Source organism: Oncorhynchus nerka, linkage group LG25, assembly GCF_034236695.1.
Source record: "Oncorhynchus nerka isolate Pitt River linkage group LG25, Oner_Uvic_2.0, whole genome shotgun sequence".
NCBI classification, from domain to species: Eukaryota; Metazoa; Chordata; class Actinopteri; order Salmoniformes; family Salmonidae; genus Oncorhynchus; species Oncorhynchus nerka.
The window spans coordinates 1,145,846-1,171,139 of NC_088420.1; the positions used below are offsets into that span (position 1 = coordinate 1,145,846).

A 25,294-nucleotide genomic window follows, 5' to 3' on the forward strand; every position below is an offset into this window, starting at 1 on the left:
ATACACAATACACTTTACAATACACAATACACTTTACAATACACAATACACTTTACAATACACAATACACTTTACAATACACAATACACTTTACAATACACAATACACTTTACAATACACAATACACTTTACAATACACAATACACTTTACAATACACAATACACTTTACAATACACAATACACTTTACAATACACAATACACTTTACAATACACAATACACTTTACAATACACAATACACAATACACTTTACAATACACAATACACTTTACAATACACAATACACTTTACAATACACGACGACTCACTTCGATTTAGACAAAACGAACAAAATTGAACGATATTACTATAAAAAAATAAAAATAAATCATGCAGGTGAGCTCAGGGTCTGGCAGCAGTGCCGTGTCCCCTAGGGTAGCCTAGATCAGACTGATCCTCTCAGTGTCCTCCTCAGGTCAGCTCCAGCTGCTGTGTCTGTCTCCTTGCCAGGATGGGATCAGTGCATGTGTAGTGCACTACCCAAAACACAAACTCGTATGTATCTGAGATGGATGCCAATTAATGCTTTACTAAGCTGAGTGATTATAAAGATTATAGCTCTCTGTCTATAATCCTTTCATCACAGTAGGCCCTCAAGTCTGTCTGTCTCTCTATATTACTATTACACATCAGCTAACTGAGTATAATATCCATAGACACCAGTCAGTCAGTCTGCCCACTGAGCATAATATCCATAGACACCAGTCAAGTCAGTCTGCCCACTGAGCATAATATCCATAGACACCAGTCAGTCAGTCTACCCCACTGAGCATAATATCCACTAACACCAGTCAGTCAGTCTGCCCACTGAGTATAATATCCATAGACACCAGTCAGTCAGTCTGCCCACTGAGCATAATATCCATAGACACCAGTCAGTCAGTCTGCCCACTGAGCATAATATCCACTAACACCAGTCAGTCAGTCTGCCCACTGAGCATAATATCCACTAACACCAGTCAGTCAGTCTGCCCACTGAGCATAATATCCACTAACACCAGTCAGTCTGTCAGTCTGCCCACTGAGCATAATATCCATAGACACCAGTCAGTCAGTCTGCCCACTGAGCATAATATCCACTAACACCAGTCAGTCTGTCAGTCTGCCCACTGAGCATAATATCCACTAACACCAGTCAGTCAGTCTACCCCACTGAGCATAATATCCACTAACACCAGTCAGTCAGTCTGCCCACTGAGCATAATATCCACTAACACCAGTCAGTCAGTCTACCCCACTGAGCATAATATCCACTAACACCAGTCAGTCAGTCTGCCCACTGAGTATAATATCCATAGACACCAGTCAGTCAGTCTGCCCACTGAGCATAATATCCATAGACACCAGTCAGTCAGTCTGCCCACTGAGCATAATATCCACTAACACCAGTCAGTCTGTCAGTCTGCCCACTGAGCATAATATCCATAAACACCAGTCAGTCTGTCAGTCTGCCCACTGAGCATAATATCCACTAACACCAGTCAGTCAGTCTGCCCACTGAGCATAATATCCACTAACACCAGTCAGTCAGTCTGCCCACTGAGCATAATATCCACTAACACCAGTCAGTCAGTCTGCCCACTGAGCATAATATCCACTAACACCAGTCAGTCAGTCAGTCTGCCCACTGAGTATAATATCCACTAACACCAGTCAGTCAGTCTACCCCACTGAGTATAATATCCACTAACACCAGTCAGTCAGTCTGCCCACTGAGTATAATATCCACTAACACCAGTCAGTCAGTCTACCCACTGAGCATAATATCCACTAACACCAGTCAGTCAGTCTACCCCACTGAGTATAATATCCACTAACACCAGTCAGTCAGTCTGCCCACTTTATTTTTTTATTTATTTTTTATTTCACCTTTATTTAACCAGGTAGGCTAGTTGAGAACACCTTTATTTAACCAGGTAGGCTAGTTGAGAACACCTTTATTTAACCAGGTAGGCTAGTTGAGAACACCTTTATTTAACTAGGTAGGCTAGTTGAGAACACCTTTATTTAACCAGGTAGGCTAGTTGAGAACACCTTTATTTAACCAGGTAGGCCAGTTGAGAACACCTTTATTTAACCAGGTAGGCTAGTTGAGAACACCTTTATTTAACCAGGTAGGCTAGTTGAGAACACCTTTATTTAACCAGGTAGGCTAGTTGAGAACACCTTTATTTAACCAGGTAGGCTAGTTGAGAACACCTTTATTTAACCAGGTAGGCCAGTTGAGAACACCTTTATTTAACCAGGTAGGCTAGTTGAGAACACCTTTATTTAACCAGGTAGGCTAGTTGAGAACACCTTTATTTAACCAGGTAGGCTAGTTGAGAACACCTTTATTTAACCAGGTAGGCTAGTTGAGAACACCTTTATTTAACCAGGTAGGCTAGTTGAGAACAAGTTCTCATTTGCAACTGCGACCTGGCCAAGATAAAGCATAGCAGTGTGAACAGACAACACAGAGTTACACATGGAGTAAACAATTAACAAGTCAATAACACAGTAGAAAAAAAGGGGAGTCTATATACAATGTGTGCAAAAGGCATGAGGAGGTAGGCGAATAATTACAATTTTGCAGATTAACACTGGAGTGATAAATGATCAGATGGTCATGTACAGGTAGAGATATTGGTGTGCAAAGTAAATAAATAAAAACAGTATGGGGATGAGGTAGGTAAAAATGGGTGGGCTATTTACCGATAGACTATGTACAGCTGCAGCGATCGGTTAGCTGCTCAGATAGCAGATGTTTGAAGTTGGTGAGGGAGATAAAAGTCTCCAACTTCAGCGATTTTTGCAATTCGTTCCAGTCACAGGCAGCAGAGAACTGGAACGAAAGGCGGCCAAATGAGGTGTTGGCTTTAGGGATGATCAGTGAGATACACCTGCTGGAGCGCGTGCTACGGATGGGTGTTGCCATCATGACCAGTGAACTGAGATAAGGCGGAGCTTTACCTAGCATGGACTTGTAGATGACCTGGAGCCAGTGGGTCTGGCGACGAATATGTAGCATAATATCCATAGACGCCAGTCAGTCAGCCAGTTATATGGGATGTGACTGGGTTTATATGGGATGTGACTGGGTTTATATGGGATGTGACTGGGTTTATATGGGATGTGATAGTGTGACTGGGTTTATATGGGATATGCTAATGTAACTGGGTTTATATGGGATGTGACTGGGTTTATATGGGATGTGACTGGGTTTATATGGGATGTGACTGGGTTTATATGGGATGTGACTGGGTTTATATGGGATGTGACTGGGTTTATATGGGATGTGATAGTGTGACTGGGTTTATATGGGATATGCTAATGTAACTGGGTTTATATGGGATGTGACTGGGTTTATATGGGATGTGACTGGGTTTATATGGGATGTGACTGGGATGTGACTGGGTTTATATGGGATGTGACTGGGTTTATATGGGATGTCATAATGTAACAGGGTTTATATGGGATGTGATAATGTAACAGGGTTTATATGGGATGTGATAGTGTGACTGGGTTTATATGGGATGTGATAGGGTTTATATGGAATGTGACTGGGTTTATATGGAATGTGACTGGGTTTATATGGAATGTGACTGGGTTTATATGGAATGTGACTGGGTTTATATGGGATGTGACTGGGTTTATATGGGATGTCATAATGTAACAGGGTTTATATTGGATGTGACTGGGTTTATATGGGATGTGATAGTGTGACTGGGTTTATATGGGATGTGACTGGGTTTATATGGGATGTGACTGGGTTCATATGGGATGTGATAGTGTGACTGGGTTTATATGGAATGTGACTGGGTTTATATGGAATGTGACTGGGTTTATTTGGAATGTGACTGGGTTTATATGGGATGTGACTGGGTTCATATGGGATGTGATAGTGTGACTGGGTTTATATGGGATGTGATAGTGTGACTGGGTTTATATGGGATGTGACTGGGTTTATATGGGATGTGATAGTGTGACTGGGTTTATATGGGATGTGACTGGGTTTATATGGGATGTGACTGGGTTTATATGGGATGTGACTGGGTTTATATGGGATGTGACTGGGTTTATATGGGATGTGACTGGGTTTCTATGGGATGTGATAGTGTGACTGGGTTTATATGGGATGTGACTGGGTTTATATGGGATGTGACTGGGTTTATATGGGATGTGACTGGGTTTATATGAGATGTGACTGGGTTTATATGAGATGTGATAGTGTGACTGGGTTTATATGGGATGTGACTGGGTTTATATGGGATGTGATAGTGTGACTGGGTTTATATGGGATGTGATAGTGTGACTGGGTTTATATGGAATGTGACTGGGTTTATATGGGATGTGATAGTGTGACTGGGTTTATATGGGATGTGACTGGGTTTATATGGGATGTGACTGGGTTTATATGGGATGTGACTGGGTTTATATGGGATGTGACTGGGTTTATATGGGATGTGACTGGGTTTATATGGGATGTGACTGGGTTTATATGGGATGTGATAGTGTGACTGGGTTTATATGGGATGTGATAGTGTGACTGGGTTTATATGGAATGTGACTGGGTTTATATGGAATGTGACTGGGTTTATATGGAATGTGACTGGGTTTATATGGGATGTGACTGGGTTTATATGGGATGTGACTGGGTTTATATGGGATGTGACTGGGTTTATATGGGATGTGACTGGGTTTATATGGGATGTGATAGTGTGACTGGGTTTATATGGGATGTGATAGTGTGACTGGGTTTATATGGAATGTGACTGGGTTTATATGGAATGTGACTGGGTTTATATGGAATGTGACTGGGTTTATATGGGATGTGACTGGGTTTATATGGGATGTGTTAGTGTGACTGGGTTTATATGGGATGTGACTGGGTTTATATGGGATGTGATAGTGTGACTGGGTTTATATGAGATGTGACTGGGTTTATATGGGATGTGACTGGGTTTATATGGGATGTGACTGGGTTTATATGGGATGTGATAGTGTGACTGGGTTTATATGGGATGTGACTGGGTTTATATGGGATGTGATAGTGTGACTGGGTTTATATGGGATGTGATAGTGTGACTGGGTTTATATGGGATGTGACTGGGTTTATATGGGATGTGATAGTGTGACTGGGTTTATATGGGATGTGACTGGGTTTATATGGGATGTGACTGGGTTTATATGGGATGTGACTGGGTTTATATGGGATGTGATAGTGTGACTGGGTTTATATGAGATGTGATAGTGTGACTGGGTTTATATGGGATGTGACTGGGTTTATATGGGATGTGACTGGGTTTATATGGGATGTGACTGGGTTTATATGGGATGTGACTGGGTTTATATGGGATGTGACTGGGTTTATATGGGATGTGATAGTGTGACTGGGTTTATATGGGATGTGACTGGGTTTATATGGGATGTGATAGTGTGACTGGGTTTATATGGGATGTGACTGGGTTTATATGGGATGTGACTGGGTTTATATGGGATGTGACTGGATTTATATGGGATGTGACTGGGTTTCTATGGGATGTGACTGGGTTTATATGGGATGTGATAGTGTGACTGGGTTTATATGGGATGTGACTGGGTTTATATGGGATGTGATAGTGTGACTGGGTTTATATGGGATGTGACTGGGTTTATATGGGATGTGATAGTGTGACTGGGTTTATATGGGATGTGATAGTGTGACTGGGTTTATATGGGATGTGACAGTGTGACTGGGTTTATATGGGATGTGATAGTGTGACTGGGTTTATATGGGATGTGACAGTGTGACTGGGTTTATGGGATGTGATAATGTGACTGGGTTTATGGGATGTGACTGGGTTTATATGGGATGTGACTGGGTTTATATGGGATGTGATAGTGTGACTGGGTTTATATGGAATGTGACTGGGTTTATATGGAATGTGACTGGGTTTATATGGGATGTGACAGTGTGACTGGGTTTATATGGGATGTGACTGGGTTTATATGAGATGTGACTGGGTTTATATGAGATGTGACTGGGTTTATATGAGATGTGACTGGGTTTATATGGGATGTGATAGTGTGACTGGGTTTATATGAGATGTGATAGTGTGACTGGGTTTATATGGGATGTGATAGTGTGACTGGGTTTATATGGGATGTGACTGGGTTTATATGAGATGTGATAGTGTGACTGGGTTTATATGGGATGTGATAATGTGACTGGGTTTATATGGAATGTGATAGTGTGACTGGGTTTATATGGGATGTGACTGGGTTTATATGCGATGTGATAGTGTGACTGGGTTTATATGGGATGTGACTGGGTTTATATGGGATGTGATAGTGTGACTGGGTTTATATGGGATGTGATAGTGTGACTGGGTTTATATGGGATGTGACTGGGTTTATATGGGATGTGATAGTGTGACTGGGTTTATATGGGATGTGACTGGGTTTATATGCGATGTGATAGTGTGACTGGGTTTATATGGGATGTGACTGGGTTTATATGAGATGTGATAGGGTTTATATGAGATGTGACTGGGTTTATATGGGATGTGATAGTGTGACTGGGTTTATATGGGATGTGACTGGGTTTATATGGGATGTGATAGTGTGACTGGGTTTATATGGGATGTGACTGGGTTTATATGGGATGTGATAGTGTGACTGGGTTTATATGGGATGTGACTGGGTTTATATGAGATGTGATAGTGTGACTGGGTTTATATGCGATGTGATAGTGTGACTGGGTTTATATGCGATGTGACTGGGTTTATATGAGATGTTATAGTGTGACTGGGTTTATATGGGATGTGATAGTGTGACTGGGTTTATATGGGATGTGATAGTGTGACTGGGTTTATATGGGATGTGATAGTGTGACTGGGTTTATATGCGATGTGACTGGGTTTATATGAGATGTTATAGTGTGACTGGGTTTATATGGGATGTGATAGTGTGACTGGGTTTATATGAGATGTGACTGGGTTTATATGAGATGTGACTGGGTTTATATGAGATGTGACTGGGTTTATATGGGATGTGACTGGGTTTATATGAGATGTGATAGTGTGACTGGGTTTATATGAGATGTGACTGGGTTTATATGAGATGTGATAGTGTGACTGGGTTTATATGGGATGTGACTGGGTTTATATGGGATGTGATAGTGTGACTGGGTTTATATGGGATGTGACTGGGTTTATATGAGATGTGATAGGGTTTATATGAGATATGTTAGTGTGACTGGGTTTATATGGGCTGGACTCTCCTGGACTGGACTCTACTGGACTGGACTACTGGACTGGACTGGACTCTACTGGACTGGACTACTGGACTGGACTGGACTCTACTGGACTCACTCCTACTGTACTGGACGCTACTCTACTGGACTGTATTGATTCCTACTGTACTCTACTGGACTGTACTCTACTGGACTGGACTCTACTGGACTGGACTCTACTGGACTGGACTCTACTGGGCTGATTCCTACTGTACTGGGCTGATTCCTACTGTACTGTGCTGATTCCTACTGTAATGTACCAGCCTCTACTGGACTGGACTCTACTGGACTGAACTGACTCTTACTGTACTGGACGCTACTCTACTGGGCTCTACTCTACTGGACTGGACTGTACTGGTTTCTACTGTACTGAACTGTACTCTACTGTACTCTACTGTAGTGGACGGGACTATTCTAAACTCTACTGGACTGGACTCTACTGGACTGGACTCACTCCTACTGTACTGAACGCTACTCTACTGGTCGCTACTCTACTGGACTGGACTGGTTCCTACTCTACTGGACTGGACTCTCTGGACTGGACTCTACTGGACTGGACTCACTCCTACTTTACTGGACGCTACTCTACTGGACTGTGTTGATTCCTACTGTACTCTACTGGACTGGACTCTACTGGACTGAACTGACTCCTACTGTACTGAACGCTACTCTACTGGTCGCTACTCTACTGGACTGTACTGGTTCCTACTGCACTGGACTCTAGTGTACTGGACTCTAGTGTACTGGACTCTAGTGTACTGGACTAAACTGTACTGGACTGTACTCTACTGTACTGGACTCTACTGGACTATTGTACTGGACTGGACTAATCTACTGGACTGGACTACTATACTGTACTGGACTGGACTACTGTACTGGACTCTACTGGACTGGACAACTCTACTGGACTGGACTCTACTGGACTGGACTCTACTGGACTGGACTCTACTGGACTGGACTACTGTACTCTACTGGACTGGACTCTACTGGACTGGACTCTACTGGACTGGACTACTATATTGGACTGGACTACTGGACTGTACTGTACTGGACTGTACTGGACTATACTGGACTGGACAACTCTACTGTACTGGACTCTACTGGACTGGACTACTGTACTGGACTGGACTACTGTACTGGACTGGACTCTACTGGACTGGACTCTACTGGACTACTGTACTGTACTCGACTCTACTGTTCTACTGGACTCGACTGGACTGGACTGGACTGGACTCTACTGGACTGTAGTTTATCATGGTCTGAGTGTCTTTAGGTGCCTTTTGACAAATTCTAAGTGGGCTGTCATGTGCCTTTTACTGAGGAGTGGCTTCTGTCTGGCCACTACCATAACGCCCTGATTGGTGGAGTGCTGCAGAGATGGTTGTCCTTCTGGAAGGTTCTCCCACGTCCACAGAGGAACTCTGGAGCTCTGTCAGAGTGACCATCGGGTTCTTGGTCACCTCCCTGACCAAGGCCCTTCTCCCCCAATTGCTCAGTTTAGCCGGGAGGCCAGCTCTAGGAAGAGTCTTGGTGGTTCCAAACTATCTTTAACCTGTCCTGGCCTCTCTACAGGGTCAGAGTGGATATCTTGAACCTGTCCTGACCTCTCTACAGGGTCAGAGTGGATATCTTTAACCTGTCCTGGCCTCTCTACATGGTCAGAGTGGATATCTTTAACCTGTCCTGGCCTCTCTACAGGGTCAGAGTGGATATCTTTAACCTGTCCTGACCTCTCTACAGGGTCGGAGTGGATATCTTTAACCTGTCCTGGCCTCTCTACAGGGTCAGAGTGGATATCTTTAACCTGTCCTGACCTCTCTACAGGGTCGGAGTGGATCCAGATCAAGACCTGCAACAATGTGGAGATAACCTCCTGCTCTTTCAAGGGGTGAGTCTATTGTGTCTGTCCTCAATGGCACCCTATTCCCTATATAATGCACTACTTTAGACCAGAGCCCTATTCCCTATATAGTGCACTACTTTAGACCAGAACCCTATTCCCTATATAGTGCACTACTTTAGACCAGAGCCCTATTCCCTATATAGTGCACTACTTTAGACCAGAACCCTATTCCCTATATACTGCACTACTTTAGACCAGAGCCCATCTGTTTATCTCTGTGTGTCCCATTGTCCCCTCTACTTGTTATTCAAGCCCTGTTCCCTCTGGTTATTCAAGCCCTGTTCCCTCTGGTTATTCAAGCCCTGTACCCTCTGGTTATTCAGGCCCTGTTCCCTCTGGTTATTCAGGCCCTGTTCCCTCTGGTTATTCAGGCCCTGTTCCCTCTGGTTATTCAGGCCCTGTTCCCTCTGGTTATTCAGGCCCTGTTCCCTCTGGTTATTCAGGCCCTGTTCCCTCTGGTTATTCAAGCCCTGTTCCCTCTGGTTATTCAGACCCTGTTCCCTCTGGTTATTCAGGCCCTGTTCCCTCTGGTTATTCAGGCCCTGTTCCCTCTGGTTATTCAGGCCCCGTTCCCTCTGGTTATTCAGGCCCCGTTCCCTCTGGTTATTCAGGCCCCGTTCCCTCTGGTTATTCAGGCCCCGTTCCCTCTGGTTATTCAGGCCCCGTTCCCTCTGGTTATTCAGGCCCCGTTCCCTCTGGTTATTCAGGCCCCGTTCCCTCTGGTTATTCAGGCCCCGTTCCCTCTGGTTATTCAAGCCCTGTTCATGACACCATCTGTTCCCTCTTGTTGGTGGAGAACATTTTGTTAAAGTTTATTACCTGCAATTCTACACATCTTGTCATTGTGATACAAAGAATCATTTGCTGTTTTAAAGCACATTTTCTTGGAATTCTATACATGTTTGCCCTGTCTCATGTGTATTCATGGGATATTTGAGTGACAAGAAAAATAGAACGATATCTATGTGCTAAAAAACCTAACTGATCTGTAGGCGGGTTGATCTGGACATTTCTGACAAGTTATAAATATCTCTCTAAGAGGAACTGGTGATGCACCACCTTGTGCTTTCTACCATTACAACTCTCAAGAGGAAGTTTAAGACTTCTACCCTGCCCTCCACTGGAGAGATATAAACTGTTCTGGCATCAGGGGAAAGAGACTCCTCTTCATCAGTCAACTTTGATGTCACTTCCTCTTCTACTGGTTGCCGGATGTTGTGGTTGGTTCAGGGTTCATGGCCTATCAGGGTAAGACTGAAAACAGTCGAAGTTGTTTCCTGTGTGTCTTGGCTCTTTCAACAGCCCTGGAGCGCCTCCGACTACAAAACACTCACTACAAGACAAAGGAGCTGATCGTGGACTATAGGAGAAGGGGGGCCAAGCAGGCCCCCATTGACGTCTACAGATGTTATTGGGGGCCAAGTTCCTTGGTGTCCACATCACCAACAAACTGTCATGGTCCAAACACACCAAGACAGTCGTGAAGAGGGCACGACAAAGCCTATTCCCCCTCAGGAAACTGAAAAGATTTGACATGGGTCCTCAGATCCTCAAAAGGTTCTACAGCTGCACCATCGAGAGCATCCTGACCGGTTGCAGCACTGCCTGGTATGGCAACTGCTCGGCATCTGACCTTCAGGCGCTACAGAGGGTCGTGCGTACTGCCCAGTACATCACTGGGGACAAGCTTCCTGCCGTCCAGGACCTATATATACTAGGCAGTGTCAGAGGAAGGCCCAAAAATTGTCAAGGACTCCAGTCACCCAAGTCATAGACTGTTCTCTCTGCTACCTCAAGCGGTACCGAAGCACTAGGTCCAAGACTGCTGAACAGTTAATCAGATTGGTTGTTGATCATTGCTAGAAAACAATTTTCTTGCCATAGATTTTCAAGCAGATTGAAGTCAAAACTCGGGAACATTCACTGTCTTCTTGTTAAGCAACTCCAGTGTAGATTTGGCCGTGTGTTTTAGGTTATTGTCCTGTTGAAAGGTGAATTAATCTCCTAGTGTCTGGTGGAAAGCAGACTGAACCAGGTTATTGTCCTGTTGAAAGGTGAATTAATCTCCTAGTGTCTGGTGGAAAGCAGACTGAACCAGGTTATTGTCCTGTTGAAAGGTGAATTAATCTCCTAGTGTCTGGTGGAAAGCAGACTGAACCAGGTTATTGTCCTGTTGAAAGGTGAATTCATCTCCTAGTGTCTGGTGGAAAGCAGGCTGAACCAGGTTATTGTCCTGCTGAAAGGTGAATTCATCTCCCAGTGTCTGGTGGAAAGCAGACTGAACCAGGTTTTCCTCTAGGATTTATCCTGTGCTTAGTTAACGACTGGGGAGTTTTTCAGGATAAAAAAGAAAAGGAATGGAGCTATTACAAGCATACCCATAACATGAGAAGCCACCACTGTTCTTGAACATATGGAGAGTGGTACTCTGTAATGTGTTGTATTGGATTTGCCCCATACATAACACGTTGTGTGGCCATGTGAATTGCCACAAAATGTATTTCCATGTGGAAATGTTATGGGATTTGCTCCATCCGTTTTGTTGGTAGGCCTACATTATGCTCAAATAGCCTATTGGCTACTGTCTAACACTGTCAGGGTACAGCCTATTGGCTACTGTCTAACACTGTCAGGGTACAGCCTATTGGCTACTGTCTAACACTGTCAGGGTACAGCCTATTGGCCACTGTCTAACACTGTCAGGGTACAGCCTATTGGCTACTGTCTAACACTGTCAGGGTACAGCCTATTGGCTACTGTCTAACACTGTCAGGGTACAGCCTATTGGCTACTGTCTAACACTGTCAGGGTACAGCCTATTGGCTACTGTCTAACACTGTCAGGATACAGCCTATTGGCTACTGTCTAACACTGTCAGGGTACAGCCTATTGGCCACTGTCTAACACTGTCAGGGTACAGCCTATTGGCTACTGTCTAACGCTGTCAGGGTACAGCCTATTGGCCACTGTCTAACACTGTCAGGGTACAGCCTATTGGCTACTGTCTAACGCTGTCAGGGTACAGCTATTGGCTACTGTCTATAACTGTCAGGGTACAGCCTATTGGCTACTGTCTAACACTGTCAGGGTACAGCCTATTGGCTACTGTCTAACACTGTCAGGGTACAGCCTATTGGCTACTGTCTAACACTGTCAGGGTACAGCCTATTGGCTACTGTCTAACACTGTCAGGGTACAGCCTATTGGCTACTGTCTATAACTGTCAGGGTACAGCCTATTGGCTACTGTCTAACACTGTCAGGGTACAGCCTATTGGCTACTGTCTATAACTGTAAGGATACAGCCTATTGGCTACTGTCTAACACTGCCAGGGTACAGCCTATTGGCTACTGTCTAACACTGCCAGGGTACAGCCTATTGGCTACTGTCTAAACTGTCAGGGTACAGCCTATTGGCTACTGAAACTGTCAGGGTACAGCCTATTGGTTACTGTCTAAAACGGTCAGGGTACAGCCTATTGGCTACTGTCTAAACTAAGGATACAGCCTATTGGCTACTGTCTAAAACTGTCAGGGTACAGCCTATTGGCTACTGAAACTGAAAGGGTACAGCCTATTGGCTACTGTCTAGCACTTTAACACTGGTGTATAGGGTCCAGGAACAGGGTTGTCTACCCCTGGTGTAGGGTCCAGGAACAGGGTTGTCTACCCCTGGTGTAGGGTCCAGGAACAGGGTTGTCTACCCCTGGTGTAGGGTCCAGGAACAGGGTTGTCTACCCCTGGTGTGTAGGGTCCAGGAACAGGGTTGTCTACCCCTGGTGTAGGGTCCAGGAACAGGGTTGTCTACCCCTGGTGTGTAGGGTCCAGTAACAGGGTTGTCTACCCCTGGTGTGTAGGGTCCAGGAACAGGGTTGTCTACCCCTGGTGTGTAGGGTCCAGGAACAGGGTTGTCTACCCCTGGTGTAGGGTCCAGGAACAGGGTTGTCTACCCCTGGTGTAGGGTCCAGGAACAGGGTTGTCTACCCCTGGTGTATAGGGTCCAGGAACAGGGTTGTCTACCCCTGGTGTAGGGTCCAGGAACAGGGTTGTCTACCCCTGGTGTAGGGTCCAGGAACAGGGTTGTCTACCCCTGGTGTAGGGTCCAGGAACAGGGTTGTCTACCCCTGGTGTGTAGGGTCCAGTAACAGGGTTGTCTACCCCTGGTGTGTAGGGTCCAGGAACAGGGTTGTCTACCCCTGGTGTATTGGTCATTTGGGACAACACCTCTGTCTCTGTCTCTGTTTTACCAGCCTGCCAATAGACTGACCCCTCCCATTCTCTCCTGTTCAATGTGTCCTGTCCTCTGCTAAGTGGTTTTCCACAACGAAAAGAGGGGTGTGAATACTGTCAACATTGTCATGGATTCAGGAACACTGATGATCCATCCAACAAGTGCAGGGATATTCAACTCTCAAATCCAAAAACTGCAGGGATATTCAACTCTCAAATCCAAAAACTGCAGGGATATTCAACTCTCAAATCCAACAAGTGCAGGGATATTCAACTCTCAAATCCAACAAGTGCAGGGATATTCAACTCTCAAATCCAACAAGTGCAGGGGTATTCAACTCTCAAATCCAACAAGTGCAGGGATATTCAACTCTCAAATCCAACAAGTGCAGGGGTTTTCATCTCTTACCCTATGAGGTCCAGAGCCTGCTGTTTTTTTGTTCTTCCTGATAAATAATTGCATCCACTAAATCCGTCCCCGATTAGAGGGGAAGAATGAAAAAAACGCAGTGGAACTGGCTTTGAGTGCCAGAGTTGGATTTGAGGGCCCTAGTTGATCCACAGGATGGTGGTTGTGTAAATGTCTTTCTGTAGGACGGGACCATGCCAGACGTCAGTAAAACCAAGCAGGAGAGCGCCTGGCTCTTCAGGCTGTGGTACACCTTCGATCACAAGTATCCTTTTAATATGTTGTTTCACCAAGACACCCAGAGAACTCCACTGATTGGTTGATCTCACCTTTCTCACCTTTCCACTATGCTGATATGGAGGGAATTCTGTGGCTGTGGAGAGGTACTTGAGGGACGAATGCCGAAATTAACATTCCCTCCTCTTCTCTCACTCCCTTAATCCTCATTCCCTCCCTCTCCTCCCCTCTATCTCTCACTCCCTCTCCTCCCCTCTCTCTCTCACTCCCTCTCCTCCCCTCTCTCTCTCACTCCCTCTCCTCCCCTCTCTCTCTCACTCCCCCTCCTCCCTCCCCTCCCTCTCCTCCCCTCTCTCTCTCACTCCCTCTCCTCCCCTCTCTCTCACTCCCTCTCCTCCCCTCTCTCTCTCACTCCCTCTCCTCCCCTCTCTCTCTCTCACTCCCTCTCCTCCCCTCTCTCTCTCCCTCCCTCCCCTCCTCCCCTCCCTCTCTCTCTCTCACTCCCTCTCCTCCCCTCTCTCTCTCACTCCCTCTCCTCCCCTCTCTCTCTCCCCTCTCCTCCCCTCTCTCTCTCCCTCTTCTCACTCCCTCTTCTCACTCCCTCTTCTCACTCCCTCTTCTCACTCCCTCCCCTCTCTCTCTCACTCCCTCCCCTCCCTCTCCTCCCTCCCCTCCCTCTCCCTCCCCTCTCTCTCTGTCACTCCCTCTCTCTCTCTGTCTCTCTCTGTCACTCCCTCTCTCTCTCTGTCACTACCTCTCCTCCCCTCTCTCTCCTCCCTCCCCTCCCCTCTCTCTCTCTCTCACTCCCTCTCCTCCCCTCTCTCTCTCTCTCACTCCCTCTCCCCCCTCTCTCTCTCTCTCTCACTTCCTCTCCTCCCCTCTCTCTCTCTCTCACTTCCTCTCCTCCCCTCTCTCTCTCTCTCACTTCCTCTCCTCCTCTCTCTCTCTCTCTCACTTCCTCTCCTCCCTCTCTCTCTCTCTCTCTTCCTCTCCTCCCCTCTCTCTCTCTCTCTCACTTCCTCTCCTCCCCCTCTCTCTCTCTCTCTCCCCTCTCCTCCCCTCTCTCTCTCTCTCTCACTCCCTCTCCTCCCCTCTCTCTCTCTCTCTCACTCCCTCTCCTCCCTCTCTCTCTCTCTCTCTCCTCCCTCTCCTCCCCTCTCTCTCCTCCCTCTCCTCCCCTCTCTCTCTCTCTCACTCCCTCTCCTCCCCTCTCCTCCCCTCTCTCTCTCTCTCTCACTCCCTCTCCTCCCCTCTCTCTCTCTCTCTCTCTCTCTCTCTCTCCCTCTCCTCCCCTCTCTCTCTCTCTCTCCCTCCCTCTCCTCCCCTCTCTCTCTCTCACTCCCTCTCCTCCCCTCTCTCTCTCTCTCACTCCCTCTCCTCCCTCTCTCTCTCTCTCACTCCCTCTCCTCCCTCTCTCTCTCTCACTCCCTCTCCTCCCCTCTCTCTCTCTCACTCCCTCTCCTCCCCTCTCTCTCTCTCTCACTCCCTCTCCTCCCCTCTCTCTCTCTCTCTCACTCCCTCTCCTCCCCTCTCTCTCTCTCTCTCTCTCTCCCCCTCTCCTCCCCTCTCTCTCTCTCTCTCTCTCTCTCTCTCACTCCCTCTCCTCCCCTCTCTCTCTCTCTCTCACTCCCTCTCCTCCCCTCTCTCACTTTATTTTTTTTTACTTATCTATTTTTTACTTAACACTTATTTTTCTTAAAAGCATGTAACAAACAATGCAGTTAAGTAAGTATTTCACTGCAAGGTCTACTACTACACCTGCTGTAAAATTTGATTTGACTTCCTTTATCCTCCCTGTCGCACTCCCGTTGTCTCTTTGTCCATGGATAGGAGACCCGTGGGCTGTGCTAGCCACTATACCCTTCAATACCCACTGAGACAGGCTAGCCACTATACCCTTCAATACCCACTGAGACAGGCTAGCTGTGTAGCCTTCAATACCCTCTGAGACAGGCTAGCCACTATACCCTTCAATACCCACTGAGACGGGCTAGCTAGATACCCTTCCGTAACCGCTGAGACGGGCTAGCTAGATACCCTTCCGTAACCGCTGAGACGGGCTAGCTAGATACCCTTCCGTAACCGCTGAGACGGGCTAGCTAGATACCCTTCCGTAACTGCGGAGATACTCTTAAATACCCACACTGGGACAAGGTGTTTCCTTCTGTTACAACAGAGTGGGTTTGTTCTCTTTCTTCCCCTTCTACCCATCCTGCTCTCCCGCTCCTTCCTCCTCTTCTGCTCCCCCCTCCTCCCCTGCTCCCCCTCCTCTTCTGCTCCCCCTCCTCTCCCTGAACCCAGTGGTTTAGCAGAAGGCCTTGCCTACACAGCAACACACTCAGCCCTCATTATGCTGACTACTATCAATTTGTCAACGTGAAAACTGATATTCTGACATCCCACTAGACTTTTACACCTTCTCAGATTAATCTCGAGCTAATCCAGAAATCACTGTGTTAGAGTTCCTTGGGTAATATTAGTATGGAAAGGTCTTTGTCTTCCTTAAAGGGTATGCCAGCTACCTGAAGCCCATGTTGACTCACAGTGGTCCTCCTCTCACCACGACCCTGCCATCCTGCTGTGGTCCCCTGGCACGATGCTTCACCAGCCCTCAGGCCTACGAGGTGAGTACTGGACAGACCATCACAATCATATGCATTCACAGACGCAACACGCAAACAAAAAAATACATCACAAATGCATGTACAGTGTCCCCCACCTAGTCCCATAATGTTTACATGCCCCTTATCAAATCAACTTAGATATATTGAGTACGAACAGTATTTGTTTATGTTATCTGGGTGGGGAAGATACTTTACTGTGACCATTAACATCTGTTAACCATGTGTATGTGACCAATAACATCTGCTAACCATGTGTATGTGACCAATAACATCTGCTAACCATGTGTATGTGACCATTAACATCTGCCAACCATGTGTATGTGACCATTAACATCTGCTAACCATGTGTATGTGACCATTAACATCTGCTAACCATGTGACCAATAACATCTGCTAACCATGTGTATGTGACCATTAACATCTGCTAACCATGTGTATGTGACCAATAACATCTACCAACCATGTATATGTGACCATTAACATCTGCTAACCATGTGTATGTGACCAATAACATCTGCTAACCATGTGTATGTGACCAATAACATCTGCTAACCATGTGTATGTGACCCATAACATCTGCTAATCATGTGACCAATAACATCTGCTGAACAGGTGTATGTGACCAATAACATCTGCTAACCATGTGTATGTGACCAATAACATCTGCTAACCATGTGTATGTGACCAATAACATCTGCTAACCATGTGTATGTGACCCATAACATCTGCTAATCATGTGACCAATAACATCTGCTAACCATGTGTATGTGACCAATAACATCTGCTAACCATGTGACCAATAACATCTGCTAACCATGTGTATGTGACCAATAACATCTGCTAACCATGTGTATGTGACCAATAACATCTGCTAACCATGTGACCAATAACATCTGCTAACCATGTGTATGTGACCAATAACATCTGCTAACCATGTGTATGTGGCCATTAACATCTGCTAACCATGTGTATGTGACCAATAACATCTGCCAACCATGTGACCATTAACATCTGCTGACCATGTGACCAATAACATCTGCTAACCATGTGTATGTGACCAATAACATCTGCTAACCATGTGTATGTGACCAATAACATCTGCTAACCATGTGTATGTGACCAATAACATCTATTAACCATGTGTATGTGACCCATAACATCTGCTAACCATGTGACCAATAACATCTGCTAACCATGTGTATGTGACCAATAACATCTGCTAACCATGTGTATGTGGCCATTAACATCTGCTAACCATGTGTATGTGACCAATAACATCTGCTAACCATGTGACCATTAACATCTGCCAACCATGTGACCAATAACATCTGCTAACCATGTGTATGTGACCAATAACATCTGCTAACCATGTGTATGTGACCAATAACATCTGCTAACCATGTGTATGTGACCAATAACATCTGCTAACCATGTGTATGTGACCAATAACATCTGCTAACCATGTGTATGTGACCAATAACATCTGCTAACCATGTGACCAATAACATCTGCTAACCATGTGACCATTAACATCTGCTGACCATGTGACCAATAACATCTGCTGACCATGTGACCAATAACATATGCTAACCATGTGTATGTGACCAATAACATCTGCTGACCATGTGACCATTAACATCTGCTAACCATGTGTATGTGACCAATAACATCTATTAACCATGTGTATGTGACCCATAACATCTATTAACCATGTGTATGTGACAAATACATTTGATTTGATTTGATACCCCGGCATATTGACTGGGTACCAGTACCCCCTGTATATAGCCTCCACATTGACTCTGTACCAGTACCCCCTGTATATAGCCTCGTTATTGTTATGTACATTTCTTGTTACTTTTTGATTAATTCAATATTTTTTTAAACTTTTGTTTATTTCTCTACATTGTTGGTTAATTATTTGTACATGTGACAAACAAAACTTGATTTGATCTCAACACACAGCTATCATTCAGGCACTCCAGTATGGCCGACCTCATCAGCTCACTCAACACACAGCTATCATTCAGGCTCCAGTATGGCCAACCTCACCAGCTCACTCAACACACAGCTATCATTCAGGCTCCAGTATGGCCAACCTCATCAGCTCACTCAATACACAGCTATCATTCAGGCTCCAGTATGGCCAACCTCATCAGCTCACTCAATACACAGCTATCATTCAGGCTCCAGTATGGCCAACCTCATCAGCTCACTCAATACACAGCTATCATTCAGGCTCCAGTATGGCCAACCTCATCAGCTCACTCAATACACAGCTATCATTCAGGCTCCAGTATGGCCAACCTCATCAGCTCACTCAATACACAGCTATCATTCAGGCTCCAGTATGGCCAACCTCATCAGCTCACTCAATACACCGCTATCATTCAGGTTCCAGTATGGCCAACCTCATCAGCTCACTCAATACACAGCTATCATTCAGGCTCCAGTATGGCCAACTTCATCAGCTCACTCAATACACAGCTATCATTCAGGCTCCAGTATGGCCAACCTCATCAGCTCACTCAACACACAGCTATCATTCAGGCTCCAGTATGGCCAACCTCATCAGCTCACTCAATACACAGCTATCATTCAGGCTCCAGTATGGCCAACCTCACCAGCTCACTCAACACACAGCTATCATTCAGGCACTCCAGTATGGCCGACCTCATCAGCTCACTCAACACACAGCTATCATTCAGGCTCCAGTATGGCCAACCTCACCAGCTCACTCAACACACAGCTATCATTCAGGCACTCCAGTATGGCCGACCTCATCAGCTCACTCAACACACAGCTATCATTCAGGCTCCAGTATGGCCAACCTCATCAGCTCACTCAACACACAGCTATCATTCAGGTGCTCCAATATGTCCAACTGCATCAGCTCGCTCAAAGTAAGCCCAAGATGTGAAGGTTGGTGACTCTCACAGCCTGACAACACCGCTCGCGTCCCGTGCGCAAGCGTTGCAAAATAAATCTAGAAATCTATGTTATTTAATTATTGCTCCCACCATGCTCGCGCGCACCAACGAGCGTCTGCATTGCCAAGGGCTAAAATAGAAATCATTTCTATTTCTGACGCACATCGCGCTGCAAGTCCTGCCTCTCCCATCTCCTCATTGGTTTATAGAAGTAGGTACCTACGTGCCATCTCCTCATTGGTTATACCCACTTGGGTGATTGAAAGACGAACGAGGTCGGTGGCGGTAATGCACCTAATTTATGAAAGTTGCCAATCGCAACATGAAGTCAAGAGATGAAAAGGCCTGGAAGGAGGAGAGATTACTAGAAACGATTCGTTTGACCGTTTTATGTGTGGATTAATTGGTGTGGACCTTGTGCATTTCAGGTAAAATAACAACTCAATGTTTATATCCCAGGACAAATTAGCTAGCAACAGCAAGCTAGCTAAAAAAGACTAATTAGATAGCAAGTGCAAGCTAGCTAAAAAAGACAAATTAGATAGCAAGTGCAAGCTAGCTAAAAAAGACAAATTAGATAGCAAGTGCAAGCTAACTAAATAGGACAAATTAACGTTAGCTAGCATGTGCAAGCTAGCTAGCTAAATTGCCGTAACTATTTAATGCTTTTCGACCTGTCCCCAAATTAATATAATTGGTTCAGAGTTTGTTTTGATAGATTAACCTGTGTGTCGTGATCGCGTTTGGTGTGGGGTGGACAAAAAACATTATGCACGATGGCGCACAACCGGTTTGGGTTCCGTGTCAGAGTTCCAGAGCTTTGCTCTATGAGTCCATCTGCTTTCAAGGATGTTGCTATCCTTGGAAGGTCCTTATGGCTATGAGTTGAACTGCTATTCCAATATTGAGACTTCTCAGCAAGCTGCCGAAGTATCTTCGAGATGGCTTCATTAGTGTCCTTACAGCTGAAGGGTCAACTACACTCCGAAAGCCTTAATCCCTACAATCTGCCAAGGTGGCTTCAAGACAAGGCTCAGCAGCAGAGACTGTCAAGCAGACTGGTCCAGCGCTGCCATCAAGAACAGGTGCAGAGCAACAGTAGAGAGAGGCAGAACCTCAGATCCAAGGGTCAGACCGCCAACATATATCATGGTGCGGACCCACTGAATCCTAGTGCACAGCGCACTCAATCAGTGGTACCTCCTGCGACTTGAGTGTCGTTTGCAGTAAAGTCTAGGCAACAAATAACACTGGATTTCTTTCTTTACATTTTTTTAACTGTGAGTTCGGTTCACATTAACCACTTTTAATTTTACTCCCAGACACTGATTATGTAGATCATATTCTGTAGACCACACGACCTACCGAGAGAGTTTTCATCTGTATCCTTTGTAGCTGTTTACATACCACCACAGTCAGAGGCACTAAGACAGCATTGAATGAGCTGTATTCTTCCATAAGCAAACAGCAAACCACTCACCCAGAGGCGGCGCTCCTAGTGGCCGGAGACTTTAATGCAGGGAAACTTAAATCAGTTCTACCAAATCTCTATCAACATGTTAAATGTGCAACCAGAGGGAAAAACATTCTAGATCACCTTTACTCCACACACAGAGATGCATACAAAGCTCTCCCTCGCCCTCCATTTGACAAATCTGACCATAATTCTATCCTCCTGATTCCTGCTTACAAGCAAAAACTAAAGCAGGAAGCACCAGTGACTTGGTCTATAAAAAAAAGTGGTCAGATGAAGCAGATGCTAAACTACAGGACTGTGAGAATGCTTCATTGACTACAGCTCAGCGTTCAACACCATAGTGCCCTCAAAGCTCATCAATAAGCTTAAGGTCTCTGGGATTTAACACCTCCCTCTGCACATGGATCCTGGACTTCCTGACGGGCTGCCCCCAGGTGATGAGGGTAGGCAACAACACGTCTGCCATGCTGATCCTCAACACAGGGGCCCCTCAGGGGTGCGTGCTCAGTCCCCTCCTGTACTCCCTGTTCACTCATGACTGCACGGCCAGGCACGACTCCAACACCATCATTACATTTGCCCGATGACACAACAGTGGCAGGCCTGTTCAGGTCTCCTGTAATAAGACGAAGGGCTCTATGAAAAACACCATCCAGGGGTTTAAGAGTAGAGGCAGCTGCACTTTGATAACTAGTATCACCATAACAACCATAACAACATGCTTTACTGTTCTGGCTCCTCTCTGCTGTGGGATATTTATTATCTTAGTCCCCCCAATAGAATCAGCAGGGCTTTAGTATCCATCAGTCCTCTAGTGTTCTGGCTCCTCTCTGCTGTGGGATATTTATTATCTTTGTCCCCCCAATAGAATCAGCAGGGCTTTAGTATCCATCAGCCCTCTAGTGTTCTGGCTCCTCTCATCTGTAGGAAAATAAATAACTCAACTGATTGAAAGTAAGGGGATATGTTGTGGTTAAGGACGATGCCAGTGAGTGGAGTTTACTGAGATGTTCAACAGAACATACCAGTCTCGCACCCAGAGCCTAATGCTTCCATCTTAGGTACCTCTATGAGTTTTAGTTTAGTTTTTTCCTATTTCTCTGCAACAGTTACAGGGATGGTAAAAACAGCTTGATTGCCGTAGTAACGACTTCCGCCGAAGTTGGTTCCTCTCCTTGTTCGGGCGGCGTTCGGCGGTCAGCGTCGCCGGTCTTCTAGCCATCATTGATCTATTTTTAATTTTCCATTTGTTTTGTCTTGTCTTCCCACACACCTGGTTTCAATTCCATCATTACATGTTGTGTATTTAACCCTCTGTCCCCCCCCACATGTCCGGAACTGTTTATTGTAAGTGCTTGTGCTGTTTATCCTGGCGACTGGTTTTGTACCCATTGTATTGATTGTTTCTGTTTACGGGGATTTTTATTATACACTGCGCCTTCTCTGCCACCAGTACGCAGTACAGTTATTACTTACAAATCACCACATCTGTCATTTTAGTCCCAGAATTGACAACCTAATAGGCCTACCAATAAACATGTATCTGAAGTGGCCCGAACTCCGACCTTGTGGGGAGGGGTCCAGAGAATCTGCATTATGCCAGTACTGGACCCCCAAATTTTGCTTCCCTTCGGTAACTAGAGCTCTGCTTATCTCAGCTAAATAACCTATGGGAGAGCTTCTACAACTTCTACAGCCTTGAGTTTTTATGTTTTTACCTTCACACCGTCTGAAATGTCCCTATTAATAATGTTTTTATGCTCAAGATGATGTAGATTATCGTTAGTATTTAACTGTTAACATTAATGGAACAATCAACAGTTAAATCCAAAACAAGTCGTGTTTTACTTCTCTGCTGTTTGTCTCTCTGAATGATAAATACCAAGTACATCCTGTCCACTGACTGTTGGATGTAGAGCTTTCCTTTAGGGTTATCTCATTCCAGATAAATACCAAGTACATCCTGTCCACTGACTGTTGGATGTAGAGCTTTCCTTTAGGGTTATCTCATTCCAGATAAATACCAAGTACATCCTGTCCACTGACTGTTGGATGTAGAGCTTTCCTCTCATTCCAGATAAATACCAAGTACATCCTGTCCACTGACTGTTGGATGTAGAGCTTTCCTTTAGGGTTATCTCATTCCAGATAAATACCAAGTACATCCTGTCCACTGACTGTTGGATGTAGAGCTTTCCTTTAGGGTTATCTCATTCCAGATAAATACCAAGTACATCCTGTCCACTGACTGTTGGATGTAGAGCTTTCCTTTAGGGTTATCTCATTCCAGATAAATACCAAGTACATCCTGTCCACTGACTGTTGGATGTAGAGCTTTCCTTTAGGGTTATCTCATTCCAGATAAATACCAAGTACATCCTGTCCACTGACTGTTGGATGTAGAGCTTTCCTTTAGGTTATCTCATTCCAGATAAATACCAAGTACATCCTGTCCACTGACTGGTTATCTCATTCCAGATAAATACCAAGTACATCCTGTCCACTGACTGTTGGATGTAGAGCTTTAGGGTTATCTCATTCCAGATAAATACCAAGTACATCCTGTCCACTGACTGTTGGATGTAGAGCTTTCCTTTAGGGTTATCTCATTCCAGATAAATACCAAGTACATCCTGTCCACTGACTGTTGGATGTAGAGCTTTCCTTTAGGGTTATCTCATTCCAGATAAATACCAAGTACATCCTGTCCACTGACTGTTGGATGTATCTCATTCCAGATAAATACCAAGTACATCCTGTCCACTGACTGTTGGATGTAGAGCTTTCCTTTAGGTTATCTCATTCCAGATAAATACCAAGTACATCCTGTCCACTGACTGTTGGATGTAGAGCTTTCCTTTAGGGTTATCTCATTCCAGATAAATACCAAGTACATCCTGTCCACTGACTGTTGGATGTAGAGCTTTCCTTTAGGGTTATCTCATTCCAGATAAATACCAAGTACATCCTGTCCACTGACTGTTGGATGTAGAGCTTTCCTTTAGGTTATCTCATTCCAGATAAATACCAAGTACATCCTGTCCACTGACTGTTGGATGTAGAGCTTTCCTTTAGGGTTATCTCATTCCAGATAAATACCAAGTACATCCTGTCCACTGACTGTTGGATGTAGAGCTTTCCTTTAGGTTATCTCATTCCAGATAAATACCAAGTACATCCTGTCCACTGACTGTTGGATGTAGAGCTTTCCTTTAGGGTTATCTCATTCCAGATAAATACCAAGTACATCCTGTCCACTGACTGTTGGATGTAGAGCTTTCCTTCCAGATAAATACCAAGTACATCTCATTCCAGATAAATACCAAGTACATCCTGTCCACTGACTGTTGGATGTAGAGCTTTCCTTTAGGGTTATCTCATTCCAGATAAATACCAAGTTCCTGTCCACTGACTGTTGGATGTAGAGCATTCTCATTCCAGATAAATACCAAGTACATCCTGTCCACTGACTGTTGGATGTAGAGCTTTCCTTTAGGGTTATCTCATTCCAGATAAATACCAAGTACATCCTGTCCACTGACTGTTGGATGTAGAGCTTTCCTTTAGGGTTATCTCATTCCAGATAAATACCAAGTACATCCTGTCCACTGACTGTTGGATGTAGAGCTTTCCTTTAGGGTTATCTCATTCCAGATAAATACCAAGTACATCCTGTCCACTGACTGTTGGATGTAGAGCTTTCCTTTAGGGTTATCTCATTCCAGATAAATACCAAGTACATCCTGTCCACTGACTGTTGGATGTAGAGCTTTCCCAAGTACATTTAGGGTTATCTCATTCCAGATAAATACCAAGTACATCCTGTCCACTGACTGTTGGATGTAGAGCTTTCCTTTAGGGTTATCTCATTCCAGATAAATACCAAGTACATCCTGTCCACTGACTGTTGGATGTAGAGCTTTCCTTTAGGGTTATCTCATTCCAGATAAATACCAAGTACATCCTGTCCACTGACTGTTGGATGTAGAGCTTTCCTTTAGGGTTATCTCATTCCAGATAAATACCAAGTACATCCTGTCCACTGACTGTTGGATGTAGAGCTTTCCACTTTTGGAGGTTATCTCATTCCAGATAAATACCAAGGTCCACTGACTGTTGGATGTAGAGCTTTCCTTTAGGGTTATCTCATTCCAGATAAATACCAAGTACATCCTGTCCACTGACTGTTGG

General features: G+C 45.1%; 1 protein-coding gene across 1 annotated transcript in view; it reads left to right on the forward strand.

Moving 5' to 3' along the window:
• Nucleotides 1–25,294, forward strand: part of slc9a7 (solute carrier family 9 member 7) — a 110,714-nt gene that overhangs the window by 80,918 nt on the left and 4,502 nt on the right. Inside the window, exons 8-10 of the mRNA XM_065009977.1 lie at nt 9,119–9,182; nt 14,021–14,100; nt 16,591–16,696. Coding sequence (XP_064866049.1) covers nt 9,119–9,182; nt 14,021–14,100; nt 16,591–16,696 — 250 coding nt within the window. The remainder of the gene's footprint in view (nt 1–9,118; nt 9,183–14,020; nt 14,101–16,590; nt 16,697–25,294) is intronic.